General features: G+C 39.3%; 1 protein-coding gene across 1 annotated transcript in view; it reads left to right on the top strand.

Annotated features, from left to right (window-relative positions):
- The window catches only part of LOC126474079 (E3 ubiquitin-protein ligase parkin), a 50,169-nt gene extending 26,079 nt beyond the window's left edge, over positions 1 to 24,090 (top strand). The window contains exons 5-10 of the mRNA XM_050101488.1: positions 1,848 to 2,046; positions 11,075 to 11,212; positions 18,308 to 18,433; positions 23,118 to 23,202; positions 23,564 to 23,684; positions 23,847 to 24,090. Of these exons, the coding sequence (XP_049957445.1) occupies positions 1,848 to 2,046; positions 11,075 to 11,212; positions 18,308 to 18,433; positions 23,118 to 23,202; positions 23,564 to 23,673 (658 nt within the window). The 3' untranslated portion in view covers positions 23,674 to 23,684; positions 23,847 to 24,090. The remainder of the gene's footprint in view (positions 1 to 1,847; positions 2,047 to 11,074; positions 11,213 to 18,307; positions 18,434 to 23,117; positions 23,203 to 23,563; positions 23,685 to 23,846) is intronic.
- The last annotated feature ends 347 nt before the right edge of the window (positions 24,091 to 24,437 follow it).

The raw sequence follows: 24,437 nt of genomic DNA, 5'->3' as shown, positions 1-24,437 counted from the left end.
TATTATGGGAGTAACAGTGATCAATGTGTTACAAATATTTATTATCAAATAATGTGAAAGGAAAAATATATATTTATTATCAAAAACAGTCTTGGTCACAATTTATTTATTACAGTGACCGGTTTCGACCACTACTGTGGTCATCTTTAGACCAATGAGTAAGAACCTCTTTCTGCTGGAGAATCTCCTTCTTGTCTTAGTATGTGCTGTGTTTGCTATGAAGTCATCTACATCTGCATGACTACTCTGAAATTCACACTTAAGTGCCTGGCAGAGGGTTCATCAAGCCACTTTCACTCTGTTTCTATAGTGTTCCACTATCAAACAGCATGTGAGAAAAACACCTTAAGCTTTTCTGTACGGTCATGATTTCTTTAGTAGTGATTCTCCAGCAGAAGGAGGTTCTTACTATTGGTCTGAAGATGACCACAGTAGTGGTCGAAACCGGTCACCGTAATAGATAAATTGTGATCAAGACTGTTTTTGATAATAAATATATATTTTTCCTTTCACATTATCCATATCTACTTCTCTTTTACTGTGGAACAACATATAGGACTTAATAGCATTCACTACAAAACTGCCAATCACAATATTGATTCATTTTTACAGATGAAGTATGAATTTATTGGGTAGAAAGGTTGTGTAATGAAAAGGTAGACATTTGATGAACTGCAGCATTAGTTAGGCTAGTGTGCTGTGAACCCTTGCAGTCTTCAGATTCCATTCACTGTTGTCATTCCTATGCAATATTCGACATTTATCATTCACTTTGCACGAGATTGGGAGCTGTAAAGAGGATGATACAGTGCCTCCCATCCAAAGTGCTGTAACAGTATTGTCCCAACAGCTCAGAATTCAAATCTCCACCTGGGCATCTCGATTTTACCAAGCGAGGTGAGATGGTGGTTAAGTCATTGGATCCCCATTCGGGAAAAGTAGGTTCAGTCCCTGTCAGGCCATCCAGACTTAGATCTTTTGCAATTTCCATAAATGACTTTCCTCTCCATCTTGTCTTATCTTAGTATGTGCTATGTTTGTTATGAAATCATCTACATCTGCATGACTACTCTGAAATTCACACTTAAGTGCCTGGCAGAGGGTTCATTAAGCCACTTTCACTCTGTTTCTATAGTGTTCCACTCTCAAACAGCATGTGAGAAAAACACCTTAAGCTTTTCCGTACGAACCATGATTACTTTTATTTCATTGATCACTTCTCCCAATGTAGGTGGCTGTCAACAAAATATTTTCCCATTCAGAGGAGAAAGTTGGATGATTGAAATGGCATCAAAAGATCTCACCACAATGAAAAACACCTTTGTTTTAATGATTGCCTCCCCAACTTGCGTATCGTATCTGTTTCCCTAAGTCATCCAGAGAATTGCTAAAATATGGTTAACAAGAACATGCAGTTCCTGTACCCCATACTTCATTAGTCCACCTCTTGTCTGCCTTTTACCAACTGTTTACGATCTCTTCAAACCATAGTAGCACGCTGACATGATATATCTGTTGAGGCTTGGGTCAGATTTTCCAGTTCAAGCATTAATGCCTTAGTGCATTGATGAAATTAATATTTGGCCCAACCTAATGGCTATTTCAAGAAACAAATAGTTTAAGTGCTATACTGTAGTTTACATCACTGTTCAAAACGGGGGAATTTTTCTGGTTTTTCTCAATGTCTTTCAATAGCACCACTATCGACAGTCTTTGAAATGGCTACTACTTTTCATTTAGTTTGTTTATAATTATTATAAGTCATTTTGTTCATAACCTATATGAAAGTACAATATATTTGAATGCTGAACATTGCTTTGATAGTTTACGATGTGTCTGAATTCCAGGGACCCAGTTCTTGTGTTCCCTTGTGATGCAAGTCATGTGACTTGTCTGGAATGTTTCCAAACATATTGTGCATCTCGACTGCGTGATCGTCAGTTTTGGTCACATCCTGAGTATGGATACACTCTACCTTGCCCAGCTGGTTGTCCAAATTCCCTTATCACTGAAGTTCATCACTTCCACTTACTTACAACCCAGCAGGCAAGTAAAAAAAAAAAAAAGAGTTTCTGCCTTTATAAAAAAATATATATATAAAACCTAGTGTCACATGTTTTATACATTGTCACAATAAAAAAGGTTATTTTTCTGCATGTAACAGACCTGATGGAGCATCACTTTTTCAAAGCAGTGATAGGTTCAACATGCTATTTTGTGCTACGTGGAATAAATATGCTTTGAATTAGATAGAAATATTTGAAAATGACTGTGGAAGGGTAAATCCCCATAATCAGGTTTCCTTAATATCCTAATTACATGGTGGTGGTGTGACATTAAGTTTTTACTTTTTGCATACTTTTAGCCATGTGCCAGTTTTGACCAGACAGTGTAATTTTGAGGAAACTTATAAGCATGTGAGTAACTTTCTCATGCATTTTGTGTGGAGGTGAAATATTTTTCAGATTGTCTTATTTACTCTTAGTTGATACAGTTTCCTAAGAAGCGGTCATACCACTTTTGTAATCACTTAATTGATCAATAGATGCCCCTTCATTTCTTCTGATATACCACTAATTTTTCAGAAACTGTCAGATGCATTTGTTTACATTACGTCGTATGTTATTCAAGCAACATTACTTCAAACAACTGATCGTGCTTTGGTCAACAGCAGCATTTAGCGTAATGTTCGTACTGATGAGCTACATTTTAAGTTTTCAAGACTGCCATCCTGAAGCTACCTGTAGAAAAATAGCAAGGTTTCACTCTCAGTATAATCAAATCCTGGGAGGAGAATATGTTTAGTATTGAGTATTTAGTATTCTGTTAAGTCTGTATATTCACAACTCTGTCAAAATTCATTTGTTCCCATTCTCTGAGCAAAACATCCACATCATACTTTGTGGAGCTACTTTATGTGTATGCTGATACTGTCTATTGATAATGAGGATTTGGTTATCAATTTCCTCCTACTTTGATGTACATGTGTAATTAAAATTGCAATACCATTTCGAAAGCTGCTGCATGGAGTAAAATAATATCTTCGTAACAGAAATACCATACTTGTTAGGCAGATGTAAGGTTTCCTGGAAGTATTTTGTGAAAGCATTAATCAAGGAGAGTTACTGTGCAGTGCTTGCAATATTCTTCTTTTTCTTGGGATGTATTATGGCTCAAAAAAACTAAAAATCCCCCCACTGCACTCCATTATTAATGAAGTGGTCAGGTCAGAGGGAGGCAAGGACATAACTTCCTCCAGTTGGGCTTTGTCTGTTAAATCATAGTGTTTTGTGGTACAGACTGAAAATAGTTTTATGTTAAGTTCAGATACTACCTTTAAACCAAGTCCTCCTGCAGAAAGCCAATTTCATGTTGGAGGAAGGTAGTTCTGTAAGAGGCGATCAAAAAGTTTCTGTTTGAGGGCGTTGCTGCATCATATATTCTGCAGCATATACAGGGTGATTCGCGAAGATTTGAAAATATTTTAATATGTTATTCCACAAGTAAAACTAAACAAAAAAGTTCACATAAACATAGGTCCGCAAATGTTTAGTTATGGAGTTACGGCTAATAAAAGATTTTGCCTGAAATTTAGCAACTTCGCTAATATTAATCAATCGAAAAACTGTATGAGGTTAAAGCAAAGCATGATTTCCATTTATTTTGTTATTCTTGATCTGGTGAATCTAATAAAACATGTCCCAGATATGTATCTGTAGTAGTTTCCAGAACATCCACAGAAGCAAAGACGTAATTCTGTAAAAATTTTATTTTATTAAGTACTTCGTCCAATTTGTTTTTTAAATTCCAAACAACTGCACAAAGTTTTCAACAGAAGTTGTAGAGAATTTAATTTTGGAAAAATGATGGTAATAATGTTAACAGAAACTGTATAAATGTGTCAAATAATCTGCTTTTATTAATGTCATACCACAGGTAAATTCTTGTTACTATGTGGTTTCACTTAAATACACTGTTGTTATTATGTTCTTTCAATGAACAAAACAGAAAACTAACTCATTTCAAGGTTAGGAAACAACTGAAACAACTCACTAACATTTAGCAACATTGACATAAATGTTTCTACATTCTTAATGGAAAGTAAACACATTTACTTATATAATAATCTTTGCTGCTCAGGATGTTCTGGAAAAAATTGGGTTTTCTCTTGGTAATTCACATTCTGCTTGCACGACATCTTGATCACGTAACTAGCAATCTGTATCCGGTGCTCCCTCTCTCTGAATCCAGTGTGAAATGGGTCCAGTATTTATGCCTGTGCGGAGTTAAGTGTTCCCTCATCGGTCCACTCCATGCCAGGTACTCCGTCTGAGATACATGCCTGTCAGTAGCAGCAACCATTGTATTTGCTAGCTGTAGCAGTTCTGACTGCTGTGCATGTACTTTTTGGATGTTACCAGTTACTAATTTTGTCATGTGACATTCTGTTCCACCTCCAAGTTGTACTATGTGCTCACTCTTTTGATTGCCATCATTTAAGCTTTCCTGCACACTGTGCTATTCTATTACTGTAGCCAGCCACCTCAGGTCCTCCGTCTGAGGTCTGCACCCAGTAGGGGCGGTTGTCAGATTATTTTGTGGACATTGGTGTTCAAATTGCCATTCATTCTCGAAATGACTGTCCTTCAGTACTTGATTTGCTGTCTGAAGTATCACCATATGTGCACCACGTGTTGTGGTGGGTTATTTGCTCTGTCATCGTTTCCAAAGTTATTTCCTCCAGAGTTTGAATGTTGCTTCCTTAGTGTCTTTAGGAAATTGAGTGCTGAATTCCAGGCAGAGCAAAGCTTATTTCCATGTCATGGTTGATAAGATTCTGTTGTTGTTGTTGTGGTCTGCAGTCCAGATACTGGTTTGATGCAGCTCTCCATGCTACTCTATCCTGTGCAAGGTTCTTCAATTCCCAGTTCCTACTGCAACCTTCATCCTTCTGAATCTGTTTAGCGTATTTATGTTTTGGTCTCCATCTACGATTTTCACCCTCCATGCTGCCCTCCAATACTAAATTGGTGACCCCTTGATGCCTCAGAACATGCCCTACCAACCGCCCTCCCAACCGATCCCTTCTTCTAGTCAAGTTGTGCCACAAATTTCTCTTCTCTCCAATTCTATTCAATACTTCCTCATTAGTTATGCGATCTACCCATCTAATCTTCAGCATTCTTGTGTTGCACCACTTTTCGAAAGCTTCTATTCTCTTTTTGTCTAAACTATTTATCGTCCACGTTTCACTTCCATACACGGCTACACTCCATACAAATACTTTCAGAAACGATTTCCTGACACTTAAATCTATACTTGATGTTAACAAATTTCTCTTCTTCAGAAATGCTTTCCTTGCCATTGCCAGTCTGCATTTTATATCCTCTCTACTTTGACCATCATCAGTTATTTTGCTCCCCAAGTAGCAAAACTCATTTACTACTTTAAGTGTATCATTGCCTAATCTAATTCCTGCAGCATCACCTGATTTAATTCAACTACATTCCATTGTCCTTGTTTTGCTTTTGTTGATGTTCATCTTATATATTCCTTTCAAGACACTATCCATTCCATTCAGCTGCTCTTCTAGGTCCTTTGCTGTCTCTGACAGAATTACAATGTCATCGGCGAACCTCAAAGTTTTTATTTCTTCTCCCTGGATTTTAATACCTACTCCAAACTTTTCTTTTGTTTCCTCTACTGCTTGCTCAATATAGAGATTGAATAACATCAGGGATAGGCTACAACCCTGTCTCACTCCCTTCCCAACCACTGCTTCCCTTTCATGCCCCTTGACTCTTATAACTGCCATCTGGTTTCTGTACAAATTGTAAATAGCCTTTCGCTCTCTGTATTTTACCCCTGCCACCTTCAGAATTTGAAAGAGAGTATTCCAGTCAACATTGTCAGGAGATTTCTCTAAGTCTACAAATGCTAGAAATGTAGGTTTGCCTTTCCTTAATCTATTTTCTAAGATAAGTCGTAGGGTCAGTATTGCTTCATGTGTTCCAACATTTCTACGGAATCCAAACTGATCTTCCCCGAGGTCGGCTTCTACCAGTTTTTCCATTCATCTGTAAAGAATTTGTGTTAGTATTTTGCAGCCGTGGCTTATTAAACTGATAGTTCGATAATTTTCAGATCTGTCAACACTTGCCTTCTTTGGGATTGGAATTATTATATTCTTCTTGAAGTCTGAGGGTATTTCACCTGTCTCATACATCTTGCTCACCAGATGGTAGAGTTTTGTCAGGACTGGCTTTCCCAAGGCTGTCAGTAGTTCTAATGGAATGTTGTCTACTCCTGGGGCCTTGTTTTGACTCAGGTCTTTCAGTGCTCTGTCAAACTCTTCGCGCAGTATCATATCTCCCATTTTGGCGTCATCTACATCCTCTTCCATTTCATAATATTGTCCTCAAGAACATTGCCCTTGTATAGACCATCTATATACTCCTTCAACCTTTCTGCTTTCCCTTCTTTGCTTAGAACTGGGTTTTCATCTGAGCTCTTGATATTCATGCAAGTGGTTCTCTTTCCTCCAAAGGTCTCTTAATTTTCCTGTAGGCAGTATCTATCTTACCCCTAGTGACATGCGCATCTACATCCTTACATTTTTCCTCAAGCCATCCCTGCTTAGCGATTTTGCACTTCATGTCGATCTCATTTTTGAGACATTTGTATTCCGTTTTGCCTGCTTCATTTACTGCGTTTTTATATTTTCTCCTTTCATCAGTTAAATTCAGTATCTCTTGTGTTACCCAAGGATTTCTATTAGCCCTCGTCTTTTTACCTACTTGATCCTCTTCTACCTTCACTGTTTTGTCTCTCAAAGCTACCCATTCGTCTTCTACTGTATTTCTTTCTCCCATTCTTGTCAATTGTTCCCTAATGCTTTTCCTGAAGCTCTCTACAACCTCTGGTTCTGATTCGGTGTGGCTTTTATTTTAATGGATTCTTTAATAACACTGTCCCAGTAGCTGGGTGTCTGTGTCTTAATCTTGACCATCATAATTCATTGAATGATTTAGTTCCAAGCAATGTACGGTTATAACTGACTTGGAAGCCTATTTGGGTCTGGTATACTGTTAGTGCATCTTACACCTGATGTCAATGCAATGGTCCCAATAGTGTGGCCAATATATGACATACCACATTGACGTGGTATGTGATAAATGCCCAGTTTCTGTTGGCACAGATCCTCCATTACACTCCCTAACAGAGCCTTAATCTTGGTTGATGAGCAGAAAATACTGAGACATTATATTTGAGAAGAATTCTGCTGATTTTATCAGATACCAGTCCAGCATGTGGCAAAAAAGCAACCTTCTTTGCTTCTTCGTGTACTTCTGACCATCTGGCAGAGAAGCAGGGTGCAGTGCATTGTGAATATCAATGTGGTATTACATATATCGATCAGACCAACAGGATCATTGACACACTATGCCAGACTCAAACAGGCTTCCAAGTCAGCTATAGCCAAACATTGTTTGGAACTAAATCATTTTATGTATTAAGATGATGTGAAGATACAGACACCTAGATACTGGGTTGTGTTATTAAAGATCCATTTAAATAAAGGTCACACAGAATCTTATCAGTCATGACATGGGATATCATCTTAGCTGTCCCTGGAATGCAACACTCAATCTCCTAAAGATTTGATTGGAGGCAACAGCCAAACTCTGGAGGAAATAACTTAGGAAATGGTGACAGAGCAAATAACCCAGCACAACCAAAACATGGTGCACAGCTGGTGATCCTTCAGACAGCAAACCAAATACAGCAGGACAGTCATTTCAAGAACGAACGGCAGTTTGACACCAGTGCCAGAAAATAATGTGACAGCTACACCTAGTGAGCACAGACCTCGGAATAATCACCTGACATGGCCGGCTACAGTAATAGAACAGCAGTCAACTGGAAAGTCTAAATGATGGCAATCAGAAGACTATACATCCAGTCCTAACTTGAGAGGGAACAGAATGACAGATTACAAAATTACGAACCAGCAGCAGCCAAAAAGTACGCACACAGCAGTCATAACAGCTACGTCTAGAAGGTTGCTGCTACTGACCACACGTACCTCATACAGAGCAGTTGGTGTGGTGCAGACCAATGACAGAGTGCCTAGCCCCACATAGGCATAAATATTGAATCCGTTACACACTGGATTCGGTCTCAGGGAACACCTTATGAAGACTGCAAGTTACACGATCGAAATATCATGCAAGTAAAATGCAGATTACTGGCAGAAAACCCGATTTTCCAAGTTGACAAAGCCTCACCGAGAGAGCCTGGTAGACCTACAGAAACAGTGTTGTTATAATAATTGTGGTGTATTTTCATTTAATTAGGGGCCTTAATTTATCTGTTTACTTCAGCACATAATATACAGAGCATATACAGATGATGAGAGAAATCTGGGATGAAACTTTCCTGTGACTTGTCTCGTGCATAACCTGGACTGTGATTAGGGAACTGTGACTGTGCTTGATATATGTAGCAAATAATTAGCACAGGCACTTAAAACAGGAGCCACTTCCTGGCAATGGTAGGTACAGTCTTTAGTGCTAAGAAGTGTTAACATATCAGTTGGCAGGAAGAAGCAACTCACAGCAAGTGTTATTAGCGTTGGCAGGAGGTGACCATTTGGATTTTATACATTCTGCTGAGGAGGCTTATTGGCCAAAAGATCTACTGTCAAAATTATTTTGTGTAACAGTTTTGCACTTACGAAATAGGGATTCAGTCAGCAGCCCATGCAAGGGCAGGACAGGATCTTAGGCCATGGCAGGTGGTACTGTGATTTTAAAAGTGTTCCATGTATTAAGTTGGATCTTTCAGTGGTTAGTAAAGATGTTATACTGTTATGGACAACTGAAAGAGTTGGCAAGTGCGGTTCCTATGTGTGGATGTGACAAGTTCACTGTTTTTTGTTTTTGTGTTTAATGAATGAACACTTGCTTAGTGGACAGAAGTCTCATATCAGAATATGGAGACATCAGTAGCGGCATGTAGTCTTCTGTGACAACGAGGCGAACTTGACGAGGTCCAATAGATTATAGTAAATGCTTTTGTTCCATTGGGAACTTCAGTTGTACATTCTTTTGTTTTTTTCCTTTTTGACTGTAGGGTGTCATCCTGTGTTGTTTTACGGAGGAGATGCTAGAAAGTGGTTGAAGATGGAGTAAAGAGGGTTTGCGGTGCTTGTTTTCCAATTCAGTGGTTAGGTCTGAGAACCTTTTCAAAGTAGCTGGATTGCTAAGCTGCATTGTCTAGCTAAGTAGGAGTAACGATTTTAACTTTGTTATATGTGTAAAAATGCACAGAATTAATTTGGGTGAAATGTTTTTAAGGAAGTCTATGGAGCAATATGTCACATATAATTTGCCTCACGTGCCACACATCATCAAGAATATGTCAATTCTGCCTGTGGCTACAGATGTTACTTCACACAACACCAAGGAAGCTCCTTGGACTAGACAGAAAGAATGTTACACCCATCTGCAACTGAAAAAATTTCTCCGGAATTGAACGGTTTTTAAAACCACTTTTATATCTTTATTACCATATTGAAAATTATTCTCAGATTCTTGCACATTATCTCAGTTACTTGTTTTGCACTGTCTACACTTCTCCCAGCAAGTTAGCAGCAGTAGAAATCAAGCTCTGAATTATGCCTACGGTAACAGCACTGCATATGAGTTCAGACTCACAAACCTACTCCTGCAAAAATTTCACTTTTTATTGGGAACTGACAGTATCTCATATGTTTTTGGAACTAATTTTCCCTTGCAGCTTCTCTCGATAGTGAGATCATACTAGACACCTTATATGAAATAATAACTACAGTAATAATTGTACTGGTATATCAAATTCTGAAGTATATTTAAAAACAAAGATGATGTGACTTACCATACGAAAGTGCTGGCAGGTCGAAAGAAACACAAACAAACACACAAAATTCTAGCTTTCGCAACCAATGGTTGCTTCGTCAGGAAAGAGGGAAGGAGAGGAAAAGACGAAAGGATGTGGTTTTTAAGGGAGAGGGTAAGGAGTCATTCCAATCCCGGGAGCGGAAAGACTTACCTTAGGGGGAAAAGGACAGGTATACACTCGCACACAAACACACATATCCATCTGCACATACACAGACATCATACGGTGGTATCTGTGTATGTGCGGATGGATATGTGTGTGTGTGCGAGTGTATACCTGTCCTTTTCCTCCTAAGGTAAGTCTTTCCGCTCCCGGGATTGGAATGACTCCTTACCCTCTCCCTTAAAACCCACATCCTTTCGTCTTTCCCTCTCCTTCCCTCTTTCCTGACGAAGAAACCATTGGTTGCGAAAGCTAGAATTTTGCGTGTATGTATGTGTTTGTTTGTGTTTCTTTCGACCTGCCAGTGCTTTCGTATGGTAAGTCACATCATCGTTGTTTTTAAATATATTTTTCCCGCGTGGAATGTTTCCCTATTGTATTCATATCATAAATTCTGAAGTATACCGCATACTGGGAGTCAACTGTACTCACAGTCCATTCTTTGAGATTCCAGAAAAGAGCAGTTAATATACTGCCATTTTATTGTGGTAGAACTTTAATTCATTGAGGCCACAAACATAATTTTTGTTGTACACAGTTTATAATACAAAAATCACCAAAAACAGCATCTCACCTTCAGAATATTGATATGAAGTATGCCATGTATACAATTTGTACTACATTAGCTTATCTCAGCACAGTGGTAATGACGTGTCTTTTGTCAGATGTGATTAGTAATGAAAGTAACAAATAACAAATATTTAGTAATGGATAAATAGCTCTGTAGTGCCAACACTGACAATACAAAATTTTGTCATCACTTAACCGTAATTATAAGTTCGTGTTGCAGCTTTTTTGAACTTCACAGCAGTGATCTTGTGCAATCAAATATGCATAACACAAAGTAGGGCTGCTCAGTAAATTTAGCGAATTTTAATTTTTCGTTTTCTGATTAATGTGCTTCAGGAACCTGAATATGTAGGTAATCAGTTCTGTGTTCTAAATTCCTGTGTACTTATGTTTTTTTCAGTATGCACAGTATCAGCGCTTTGCTGCTGAAGAGTATGTGCTGCAAGCAGGCGGTATCTTGTGCCCCCAGCCAGGTTGTGGTATGGGCATATTGGCTGATCCTGACTGCAGACGTATAACATGCACCGGTGGTTGTGGGGTGTGTTCCTTAATTTTATACAATATTTTTATCGTCACTCTGTCCATTTCTTTCTATACAAAACCAGGGAATGAGCTATAATGACAAGATAAAATAAACAAAAAATATAGTTTTCTGAAAGCAGAAACAGAGAGGGAACTCGGTGTACTCCATGAAGACATAGAAGCAGGACAGACATGATAAATATTGTAAAACATTTTAAGAATTTGAACTACAAGAATTGGGACCTTCATAATTGATAACAATAACTAAATCATGAGTGAAAATGAAATGTATCCCAGAAATATGCATCTAAAAACTTGTCAAATAAATAAAAGGGATGTAGTTACCCACCCAATCCAAAACTCAATTTGATACCACTTTGGGAACTTGCTAAAGATTTGGAACATGGATTTATTGTTGCAGGTAATTGATACTGCAAAATTCAAATTCCTTCCTAATCAGTCGTGCTGTTAATGCATTGTGGATTGGAGAATTGTTTATTGGTTCCTTGCATCTTATTTATGATAAATATTGTGATACAGAATATATGACATGTTCCAGGTGGTTGTAATTACAGTGTGGTGACTCAGGAAGATCCAGTGTGGGCTGTAATTATCATATGGCAGTTAAGCTTAGTAGATATGCTAACAGTTTAATGTGAAACCAATTTACACTGGAAGAAAATTAGTTCAAATTTTGACCACCGGATGCAAATCTGGCACTGTAGAGATTCTTGTCGACACCTCTGGTGCTCATATTGAACTAACTGTGTTAGCAGCAATATCTAGATGTTGTGGGTTGGGCAGCTACCCCTTGTTACAGATGTTGGATGTCGTAGGCTGGGCAGACAGGTAAAACGGGACAGGTGGTGAACTGTCAAGACGCTAACATCAGACTTTACTCCTGGACAGCGTACAAATGTGTCTGAACACAAACACTGCACGGAACACTCATAATGGTAGGCCTCCACAACTGACGACTGTGCATGTGCCAATGTTAATACCACGAGATCTGCAACTACGACTGAAATTGGCACGGGACCATCGGCATTGGACATTGACGCAGTGGCAGAACGTTACATGGTCTGATGAACCTTGATACCTTCATTATCATTCCAATGGCAGGGTGCGAATCTGTCGTATTACAGGGAAAGCTCCTTGACACCTGTACTGTGAGACAGCAAGCTGGCGGTGGGTCGATTATGTTCTGGGGAACATTCACATGGGCATCCATGGGTGCAGTGGAGTTCGTGCGAGGCACCTTGATGGCCAAGGACTATCGTACTCTGGTGCTTGCAGATTACGTATACCCCTTCTTGACAATCATGTTTTCCGATGGCAGTGGCATTTTTCAGCAAAATAATGTGCTGTGTCATAAGACCAAGATTGTGATAGAGTGGTTCAAGGAAAACAGTGGCGAGTTCCAATGTGCTGGTCCCCTCAACTTGCCAGATCTGAACCTGATCTGTCACATCTGGGATGTTATTGGACATGGCGTCAGAGCTCATCGCCCCCTCCCTGGAATTTACGGGGATTAGGTGACTCGTGTGTGCAGATGTGGTGCCAATACCCTCCAACCTACCAAGGCCTCATTGCTTCCATGCTACAATGCATTGCTGCTGTTATCTTTGCAAACATGGACATACCGATTTTAGGTAGGTAGTCATAATGTTCGGGCTGATCAGTGTATACATCTTTGTTGCATTCACAGCCCCAGATTTGCACCTGGTGGCCAAAATTTGAACTAAGTTTTTTCCAGAAGCATAAATAGCTTCCACATTAATGCATTAAAGTATGTATCAAGTTTTGCTGCTGTATGATAATTACAGCCCATACTGAACCTCTGTTAGTAGCTGCACTTTAATTATAACCACCTGCTATCATTTCTAACATGTTTCATTAACATCAACATATGGGTAAATTTGGATCTTTTACGGACACTTTACAGGCATCTAGCCCAGTTCTAACATTCTGCCAAAGTCGAAGCATAGGTGGAACATTTTACCAAAATGATCCACCATGCTGCTGCAGCATCCATTCCACAGTTCATGGGACAACAGAAGAGGCAACCTGTCCCTTGGTGTAGTGACAAATGCCGCTCGGCAATCAGACTAGGTGTGCAGCTCTGCATAAGTTCAAGTGTCAGCCAACTGTAGAGAATATTGGGGCCATTTAGGTGGTGAGGGCAAACTGGTGCCAGATTATTCAAGAGCGCACAAAGAGGTCATGGCAATGGTTCCTGAACACTATGAATCATCCCACAAAGAGTTCAGTTGTATGGGAGACCATCAGGAGAATTTCTAGGAGAGGAGGTAGGTGCTCCTTGGCTGCTGTTGTGGGGAATGGCACTTTCCAAACCAATCCACGAGACATTGCCCAGACGGTGGTGGCCTATTTTGCTACAGTTGCTGCAACCACCAGTCAGGATCCAGGTTTTCAGCACCATAGAGTGGTTGCTGAGAGGAACCATTTGGATTTCTCGTCCACCTCTGATGAAGATTACAACTGCACATTTTCTGTGTGGGAGCTGGATTCTGCATTGTCTGCAGCTCGTGACACATCCCCTGGTCATGACAGAATCCATTACAGTATGGTGCAGCACCTCACCAGATGACACAAAGATATCCTGCTCTTACTTTTCAATGCCATTTGGGCATCAAGTCACTTTCCCGACTCGTGGTGTGAGGCCATTTTGATTCCTCTTTTAAAACCTGGGAAAGACCAAACATGTCCGAGTAATTATCGTAGTGTTGCTCTCACTAGCTGCAAGGGAAAGGCCTTGGAGCAGATGGTCAACCGCCACCTTGTCTGGATCTTAGAATCCAGGCAACTCCGTAGACACTTTCACCCTGTGGGTTTAGGAGGTGTCGCTCCACTTTTGAAAACCTGGCCCTCCTGGAGGTGGCTATACTACAGGCTTTCCTGCACCAGCATCACCTAGGTATATTTTTTGACATCAAGAAGGCCTACAATATTACAGCATTTTGTCCTAGAGCAACTTTATGAATGAGGTTTTTGGGGTTATCTTCCCATTTTTATTTGGTCCTTTATCTTGCTGTGGTATGTTTGATACCGAGTCGATGATGTCCTGTCTGATCGCTGTGAGTAGGATAATGGTGTCCCTCATGGTAGTGTTTTAAGTGTGAATGTCTTTGCCATAGCTATTAATAGTATTACGTTAGTAGTGCAAAGTCCTGTTCATTGTTCGTTGTTTGTGGATGACTTCTCTCTGTTTTGCTCTTCTTCCAGCCTTGCAAGGACAACACGTAAGTTGCAACCAACTCTTCAATGTTTGGATGGAGGGGTGCAGAAGACTGGATTTAAGTTTTCGACCAAGAAGTCTGTGTGCGTTCTTTTTAACTGTTCTCATTCCATTCTAAACTTTTCTGAGTTGTGGATGAAGGACACTGTTCTTAATTTTAAAGACACAGTGAGGTTTCTGGGTCTCATATTTGACTGTAAACATGGTTGGCCTAAAGAAACAGTCACTTAAGGCTCTCTGTATTTTAAAATGTCTTAGCCACAATACATGTGGAGCCGATAGGACTTGTCTGCTCCAGTTTTACAGGGCATTTGTGCAATCTCAGCTTGATTATGGGTGCATGGTGTATTGGTCTGCGATGGCATGGTGCACCATGAAGGGATTCGGTTGGCCACTGGGGCATTCAGAACAAGCCCCATATCAAGTATCTGTGCAAAGGCTGGTGAACCACTACTTCAAGTCAGGTGACGGCTACTCGTGCCAAGTATATAAAACACTGTCCATACCATACACACCTGCATACCATTCCTATTCTCGGCTTCTACTGGCAGGGCTTTTTCATAACTGGCAACGAGCAATGAGGCGCTATGGGATTCGCGCACAGGATTGCCTTTTAGAAATGGGTGTGGCTCGTCTTAATGTTTTATATCGAGGTTGGAACAGATTTCCACCTTGGCTCCTCCAGAAACACAGACTTATTTTAGATTTTACTAATTTTAAGAAAGATAGTATGCTGGATTTTACATACCAATCTCTGTTGTTTGATGTTTTAGATAAGCATCAAAATTTCACAGTAGTTTAAAACTGATGGCTCCAAACAAGAGAATTCCCCTGGCTGCTGTGCAGGGTTCCCTGACCATGTCACAAGTTTTGCCTTCCTGAAGAGTATACCATTTTCACAATGGAGCTCCACACAATCCTGAAGGCATTGGAGCTGATGCGTCATATTCGGGGCAACCGGTTTCTCATCTGCTCCTGTTCCCTTAGTGCCTTACAATCCTTACGCAACCTGTACCCTGCTGAGGAGTTGGTCCAGCTGTTATATGACCAACTATACTTGCTGCAACAGCGTAGTAAGCAGGTGACAGGTCAAGTAGGGATACAGGGAAATGAACAGTCTAATTGGACTGCAAAGGAGGCCTACAGAAGACAGAATGTGGCACAGTGTCCTATTTCATTGCAGGCTGTCATTTCTGCACTACACAAGAAGTGTATGCAGTTGTGGGATGAGGAATGGCTGGCAGTGATGGCCAATAAGCTGCGGTTGGTGAGGTCAACACCTGCCATTTGCTCGGGCGGGATGAAGTGACCCTCATTTGTCTTAGAATTGGGCACTGCCCTTTCACACACAGCTTTTTACTCTGGCAAGAGATCCCCCGTTTTGTGATGCTTGTGGCACGCACATCTCTATCCGCCGTATTTTAACAGAGTGCATTTTATACCGTGATGCAGGGGCAGAAGCAACTATTGGTGGGGATCTGCCCTCTGTTTTAGCTGATGGCGAGACAAGTGTGACTACGGCCTTAAAGTTTTTTTATGTGTCTGGACTCTGGCCTAAACCTTTAGGCTGAAGGTTTTAGTGTGTTGCAGAGTGGCTGGCTCCTCCTTTCTTAATCTTGAAGTCAGCCAGCCACATCCATCTGCCATATTATTTTAGCTCCTTATACCAGTTTCTTTCTGTCTAATGTTTTGATGCTAACGCTATACTTCGGTCCTTGCTTCTGTGCGGGTACACACATAGTTTTCCAACTTTTGTTACCTGTGTTTTACATGCTGTTTTGTCTTCCTGTTTTGTGTATTTTACTGACACTTGTCTCAATCAGTTTTCACATGGATGCTGAAGACCTTCCTGTCTTTCACCCATACAAACATCTCCATCCATCCATAATTTATGATGTCCTTGGGTCAACATGTGAACACGGAGGGGTGGTCTGCTGCAGAGCTCCATGTTCAGCAATGTACGGTGAATGGTGTGCTTCGAAGCACTCGTGCGTGCACCGGCATTGTGCTCTTTTGGTAGAGATGCCACCGATCACCATCTATCCTCCTTTACAGAGCAGACAAACATTTGAACCTCACATTCTGCCAGCAGTTGTGGATGCCAACCATTTAGTGCCTAGTGGTAGTTTCACTGTCCTTCTACCTTTTTCCGTAGATGGTCATGACAGTAGCACATGAACATGCGACCGGCTTCACCATTTTTGAGATATTCATTCACAGGCTCTGGTAATAATAATTTGCATTTTGTCAAAGTCACTTATATCAATGGATTTCCACATTTGCAGCCCATATCTTTGCTAGGTGATCCCCCATCTGTGTCTGTTCTGTGTACATACTTTTGTTACCTCATGTGCCCGCAATGCCGCCAGGCAGCATCCAACGTCTTGGTAGGCAGTGATCATAATGTTGTGGTTGATCAGTGTAAGTTACTGATTTGAAAAGATGTTGCTTTGCAGTGTCACGGGTTTGTTAGTGTCACTGGAAGAAATAGCATGGGAAAACTCTTTTTGGACTGGTTTGAGGAGATACTGTCCATCTGTAAAGACCACAGAAATGTTGTTAGCATATTGAGGTAATTTCTGTTTCCTATCCCACCTGGGTACCACTATTCCAAGGTAGGGACATTTGGCATGGAGTGTGTGCCAGTTAACAAATTTGAGGGACTGTTTCATATCAACAGAGGATTTTGTGAAATTCCAGAAGTTAAAAATCAACATCCAGGATAGTAGCTCATTGAACTGAGGAGACCCAAACGAAGTGGATTTGTGACTAGAGTTGAGGTTCTGGCAAAAAAAAACACCTGTCTGCCAGGCAGTTTATATTTCGGACTAGATTATCATTGATTTATATAGGTTTGTCCTTCACGTCTTTCATAGCCCAAAGTCAGATTTGGTAAAAGATAGAGGTGATCATTTTCTTCCCGTTGTCATATTTTTTATTGCTACTGTTGAAGTGACATTGATTGCTGACAGTTTAACCATAGAAGAAATGTATTGTGGGACTGTTCAAAATATTACAAAGTGTTCAATATATGCGATATATGCATGAGACGTAGAGTTCTCTCAAAGTATTACATGTTCATTTAAGACTTAAGACATAAATTGGCAGATGTGTGATATGTGTAGAAAGGTAACAAAACTAAAATAAGAGCATATAAAATAAATATATGCTAAGCACTTTGTGTTCATGCTGTACACAGCGCCTAACACTGGATGATGTTGTATCTTGGTAAACTGTAGGGTTACAGTACTGTTGATACAACCTTACCAGGTTGGAATGTGAGAGACTGCAGCTTGAAATCACATATGCAGTTATAGAATACCTTCGCACATGTGGAATTATGTCCTGTTTTGTATCCCATGCAGAATATGATGGCCCAAATGAAAATTTTTCCAAAAGTGTTTAAAACAGTATTGAAATTTCTGGGAAAACTGTGTGTATGTTAACAAAGAACATGTTTTGAAAGACATGAGTTTCCGTCTTCTTAGTGAATGAATGTAGTTTTGCACTTTTGAACAAACTTCATATTTTCCTGAAATACCTCCTAGTAAAGAATTAATACATTTTAAAGTTGAAATATCAACATTATATAATTAAAGCTCTCAGATATGTGTTTCAAATTGATAAGACTTCACATGTTTCAGAAATACCTACCAGCAAGGAATGAACACATGCAAAAGCTAAAACATCAAGTCATTACAGTTATCACTCAGTGATATTAGTCTCCTTTTGAAGCACTAAAGTGCCCTCTTACAAATGTTACAAATTTGTGTGTTGCACAGTTTAAATATAATATTACACTATGTGATTCAATGACATTTTGTTGATGTTAACATAATGCCTCTTTTCCAGTTTGTCTTCTGCCGTCAGTGTCTGCAAGGTTACCATATTGGTGAGTGTGTCATAGATGGCGAGAGTGGAAATGCAGGCAACAGTGGTGATTGTCAGTATAGTGTGGATCCAAATAGAGCTGCTCAGGTACATGATATTCTGTATTTTGGAGTTGTGAAAGAAAATTACTGCAGCACTGTTTATTATCATATTCACTGCCTGTAATAATTACAAACTATAATTATATGAGAAAAAAACCACTTGATCTCATGCCTAGTATTATCTTGGACAGTGTAATGTTAATGCACATTCTGTTGTTTTGGTGTCGTATTATTGTGGACTATGTAGGCTACAATTTTTGTGGTTGCTGCTGGCAGACTCTGTTCTCAAAGGTGTCAGGTCGATGCCAGCTGAAAATCTCAAAACACCAGTCACTAAGAAGTAAATTCATGTTCTGCTTCTCTATCGCATATGTATTTTACCTCCTTTATATACATTCCATGTTAGATTTTAATATAGCATATGACTTGAACAAAGCTCACAATACATATATGCCTTTGTCATTTAGCTCTGTTTGTCTTCTCCGAGTCTCCCTTGAAAACTGACTACTTGACCATTATCTTGTGCAGTGAGGTACTGTGGTCCACAGCGAATCTCCGAGATGAGGCGGCTTTTTCATAGAATGACTGTCCCGGTGAGCAAGTATCTCCAAGTGCAGGAATCCAAGTGCCCATTGCCTCTGCCTTGCAGATATGCTGCCTCCACTTTCACTCTAATGGCATGCACAAAATAAACAAAAATTCGTGCACAATATACAGGCCAAAACAAACACGTACTTACTAAAATAGAAATGCTTGCTCAAGGTCACAACTACCTTATGCTGGAGAGGGAGGGGGATAACACATCACTTTCTTCAAAGTGATGTGCTACCCCTCTTAACCCCCCCCCCCCACTCCACACACACACACACACACACACACACACACACACACACACACACACACACACACACACACACTTAGACAAGAATGTCATGACAAGTCAATTATCCAAACAACTAAAAATGTTTTTAACTATTTTACAAGTGGTAGACAATAATTGTTTCTCTGCAATACTTGTAACTACTTTTTTAAAAAAATAAATTTTCAGTTTATCATTTTTAGTGTTTTAGAGCTCATTTCAAAAGAAGAACATAGCTCAAACTAAATCGATTTCAATGCTTCGTTAAGCAAAAGGTGGTGTTCGGTGAAATTCACATTTATACTTTCGTAATACAAAAATATGCAGCGTACTTGTTGCTGCACATCAAAGATCTTTCCAAAACTTTTTTTTCCCCCGCCCCCGATTTCATTTTCTAAAGTGCGGGAAAAATCTACACCAATGTATAAAACCACAGCCATTCAAAGGATTATTCCGGAGGAAAGTGTACTGTCACTTAACAAGGAAAAAGTGTATTTTCAGCCGGGAGTAAGTGTATTTATAACCGGGGAAAATCTAAGAATTTTTTTTTCTTTGTCCATGTATACCCTGTGTTTAGATTACCTTAAGACATAGGAGACAAGATCACGTGTTACAGGCATGATGCCCCAAACCATCACACTTAGCATTTGTCAACAATGCGGCTCAACAATACAGTTTGCCTGATGGCATTCACCATTTCGGTTTCAAACACATGTGCGCCAATCACTGTAGAGCAAGTTGAAGTGGGATTCATCTGAAAATACTACCTCTTGCCACTCAGCATGTTCACATGCCCATTGCACTCTGTAACATTAGTGGGTTTTGGTTAATGGAAGCCGACATAATGGCATGTGTGCCACCAGGGCTGCCTGCAGAAGACAGCTTCAAACCATTGATACAGACACTTCCACACCCATTGCGATGCTCCAGCATCGCGCCAATGCTGGGGATGAAGTTGTTCTGTCCATTAGGGCCAAGCAGACACGATGGCAGTCATCTCGCACTGCAGTCACATTGTGGTGTCAGCACTGTGTACAGCCCTCTTTCTGCAATGGTTCCATGTATGTCTCACAGTTGAAGCAGCATTCCCTGTACAATCCCCAGTGTCATGGAATGACAGACCTGCCTACCGGAGGCCAGTCATTCTGCCCCATTTGAATGCTTTCACATGTCAATGTTTCACCCTTTGGTGACAGTGAGGTATGGTTGCACTTGGTTACACATTTCCATTTCATATGATAGCTCTGCACTAACAGTATGTTGCATAACACTGACCTGTCTAGTCACACAAAAGAGGGTGCTGTTGGGCCCATGTGCAAACCACCTCCATGCCATTTTAATCACTTATTATGGTTCCACTGTTCTACACATCCTCGTATTATGGTGTGTTGCAGAACACTGCTTATGAGTGATATTTCTTTCTTTCTCCCCCCCCCCCTCCCTCTCCTCCCCCCTCCCCTGCTATTGTCACATGCTCCTTTGTTAGTTTCAGACACACACATCGTACTAACACACATAAATCCACCTAATGACACAGTTTTAAACCATTGAAATGCATTGTGGATATAACTAAACAGTGACCAGTAACAGTAAACTCGTTGTTTCATTCAATATCAATAACAGTCACACTAAAGCCTGAACTAAATTATTCACATTTAAAATTGTTGTTATTTTTGTTGTCAGCTTAATTCTAAAAAAACTGTTGTATACAGCTCTTCAAGCTAGGGGCGCTGATGAGCGCGCAGTTAAGCACTCACAAACTGAACATCATCTTCAAGCTAGTCTATTCTGTGCAGTTGTTTTCTTATTTCCATAACTAATGAACCTGCATACACTTAATAAAATTGTGCGTAAATTTCCTTACGCTGTGATTTCTCACTGAGTGAGGAGGGGACTCGCATTTGGGAGGACGACGGTTCAATCCTACATCTGGCCATCCTGATTTAGGTTTTCCATGATTTCCCTAAATTGCTTCAGGCAAATGCCGGGATGGTTCCTTTGAAAGGGCACGGCCGACTTCCTTCCCTGTCCTTCCCTAATCCAATGAGACTGATGACCTCACTGTCTGGTCTCTCCTTCCCAAAACAACCCAACCATCTGTGATTTCTTTCAGAACATCTTCATTAGCTATCCAATCTACCCATCTGATTGTAAGAATTCTTCTGTAGCACCATATTTTAGTAACTTGTATGAACTTCTTATCTGTATGATTTAACTTAGATGTTTTCCTTCCATATAACTCTAGACTCCAGACAAAAAATTTCCAGTAAAGACTTCTGAAATTTACGTTCACTGTTAATGTCTCTTTCTTTCTAGATTGTCCACTGCTGCCTTCACTGATTCGTCTGTCAATGTTTTACGTTCACTTGATTCAGTCAGTCATTGCGTAATGCTGCCTTTGAAATTCTCAATAACATCTGGTTGTATCAACTTATGCATTCCCCTACTTCTGTGCAATTTCTTCAGCTTTGATATGCAGTTCATCAACAATATATTATTGGCAAACTCTTCATCTAAATATCTCTCTGGTGATAATGTAATCTGTCTGAAACCTTCAAATGTCTTTAGGTGTCTTCCATTTGTACAAGATTATTTCATGATTCTTAAACCAAATGTTAGCAATGATTAAATTCTGCACAGTGCAAAATTCTGTCATGCAGCTTCCCCATTCCTTTCACCTTGTTCATGTTCTCTTGCTATTTTTACTTCTCTTCCTTGTCCTAGTATTGAATTCCAGTCCCCAGTCACAACTGAATTTTCACCTCAGTTAACACACTGAATCATGTATCTTATTTTCAGAGTGAGGGCATATATACTTGTGCTACTGTGCCTGCCTTGACTCATCTTACAGTATGCTGTTCATAATTGATTACCCTCATCCCTATTTTCTTCTTACAGTATGCTGTTCATAATTACTTTCCCTCGTTTCTATTTTCTTGAGTATTATTAAACATGCCTCTGCATTACCTTTATTGGATTTTGTGTTGATACCCCTGTACTCACCTGACCAAAAATCTTCCTGCCAGTCCCGTTCACTAATTCCCACATCATCTAACATCAGTCAATTTATTTATATTTTCAAGTTATGTAACATACCTACAAGATTAATGTAAGCAATATTCCATCCTACCAACCCTTAGAACACCCAATGTGGTTTTTTTCTGATGTCAATATCATTCAGAATAAAACCCACTCAGAGATTTGAATAGGGAATTATTTTACCTCTGGAGTAGTTTATCCAGAATGATGCCCATACAGTAGAATTGCATGCCTCCAGGAAATGTAAAAGCTGTAGCTTCCTTTTACTTTCAGCTAGATGAGCTAGTGGATGGAAAGAGTCAGTGAAATGCAGTGTAGAAAGAATTACAGTGCTTAATATAGTCACTGACTAGATACATGTATTGTAAGAAGAACCATGGTTATACCCATGGTAGCAATGTTTGCATGCATAAATGATACAGATTTGTGTACAATAGATGCAACCCCATTGGAGGGGTATCTTTTTAAAGGCCAGATTAAGATATTAAAGGCCAGACTAAGATATAGTGCCTCAATACGGGGGAGCAGCCATTTAAAAAAAGTAGTTGCAGTGAAATAGTCAGGGCGATTGATTGATGTGGCCTCTTATAGTTAGTTACCTGGTCTCTTATAGTTAGTTACCTGGTCTCTTATAGTTAGTTACCTGGCCTCTTATAGTTAGTTACCAGGGCTTGGTATTTTTCAGTGGAGTCGGACTGAGGTAATGTGCTATGCACTGACCAAGGACTAGTTGACTTGAAATGATAACAATCCAAACAGTTTCTTTTTAAAAATGCTTTCTGTAAACTATCTTAAGTATTTCAATGCATTAACATGAGCATGCTGTTCACAGGCAAGGTGGGATGAAGCAAGCAAAGTTGTTATAAAAGTGTCAACAAAACCATGCCCAAAATGTCGTACACCTACTGAGAGAGATGGTATGTACTCTTTTTGTCTTATTTTAGCCATGGTATTTTTAATTTTTAAATTAAATATATTGTTATATAAATATGTTTGTTCATTTGTGACATGTAAGTCTTTGCATTGATTCATCATTTCCAAGAAATTAAAACATTTTAATAGATGTCCTGCACTGTACATAAGAGATAGTTATTTGGCATTTTCTCAAAAAAGAGAGAGGGAAATGATAATTTCCAACTTAAGTATGAGTTCGTTCGTGTTTAATTAAGTAATTGAAATTACCTAAGGATGTTGATCATATATCTGACATGTTCACATTTTGTTAGTGATTTTACTGGGGTCAGTTTCAGAAAGATTCATTTCAAAACTATGTTTTAGGAGGCTGCATGCACATGGTTTGCACCAGGCCAAATTGTGGCTTCCACTGGTGCTGGATCTGCCAAACTCCATGGTCAAGAGAGTGTATGGGAAACCATTGGTTTGGATAGCACTTCAACAGGTATATTTTTGCATTTTAATGTAATTCAGTAGAATGCTGGTTAGTTTAATTGACTTAGAAAATACTTTTGAGAGCCTTTTACAATTATAATCACCTGAATAACTCTATATGTACTTACTTTATGGGCACACATGCTTTATAATTAAGTTATTTTATTTTCAGGTGCCATATAGTGCTTATGGTGCATATCCTTAGTGTGTCTTCAGTTGTGATTATCAAACATATTTTAACCCTCTCTGAGAGATGGACAGAAGTTATTATATGACTGGAAAGTTGCATTTCATTTTATTGACTTCTTTGGTAGAAGTCAAAGTACTACCTATATCAGAAAAATAGAGATACCCAGTACACGAATATTTATATTATTGTACTACTTTGAAGAAATTAAAATAACGGTAAAATTGTTTGTCCTTGTATCTCTTTTTCAACTTCTACATTAACAGAAATGTGTTGTCAATGTTAATGTACCATTAAAACAAAATATTTGTAATTTTCCTGTGATAATTGCAAGACTGACAATTCTTTCATTAAAGAGGAGCTGAAAATAAAATGTGATATTTACTAAATATCTGCATGTCTGTAGCTTTACATGAAATGTAACAAGAAATCTTACAGATTGAACTAACACGCAACTTTATCTTTAAAGTGATTATTGTCACTTTAACAATTCATTATTTGCTTTCCATACATGATAAAAATGAAAGTTCAGAATACCAAGAAATTATTTTTATTTATTGTGGTCATTGCTTTATT

The sequence above is a fragment of the Schistocerca serialis genome, chromosome 4 (genome assembly GCF_023864345.2).
Source record: "Schistocerca serialis cubense isolate TAMUIC-IGC-003099 chromosome 4, iqSchSeri2.2, whole genome shotgun sequence".
Lineage (NCBI taxonomy): Eukaryota > Metazoa > Arthropoda > Insecta > Orthoptera > Acrididae > Schistocerca > Schistocerca serialis.
This window is presented reverse-complemented; position numbering and strand designations above follow the sequence as displayed.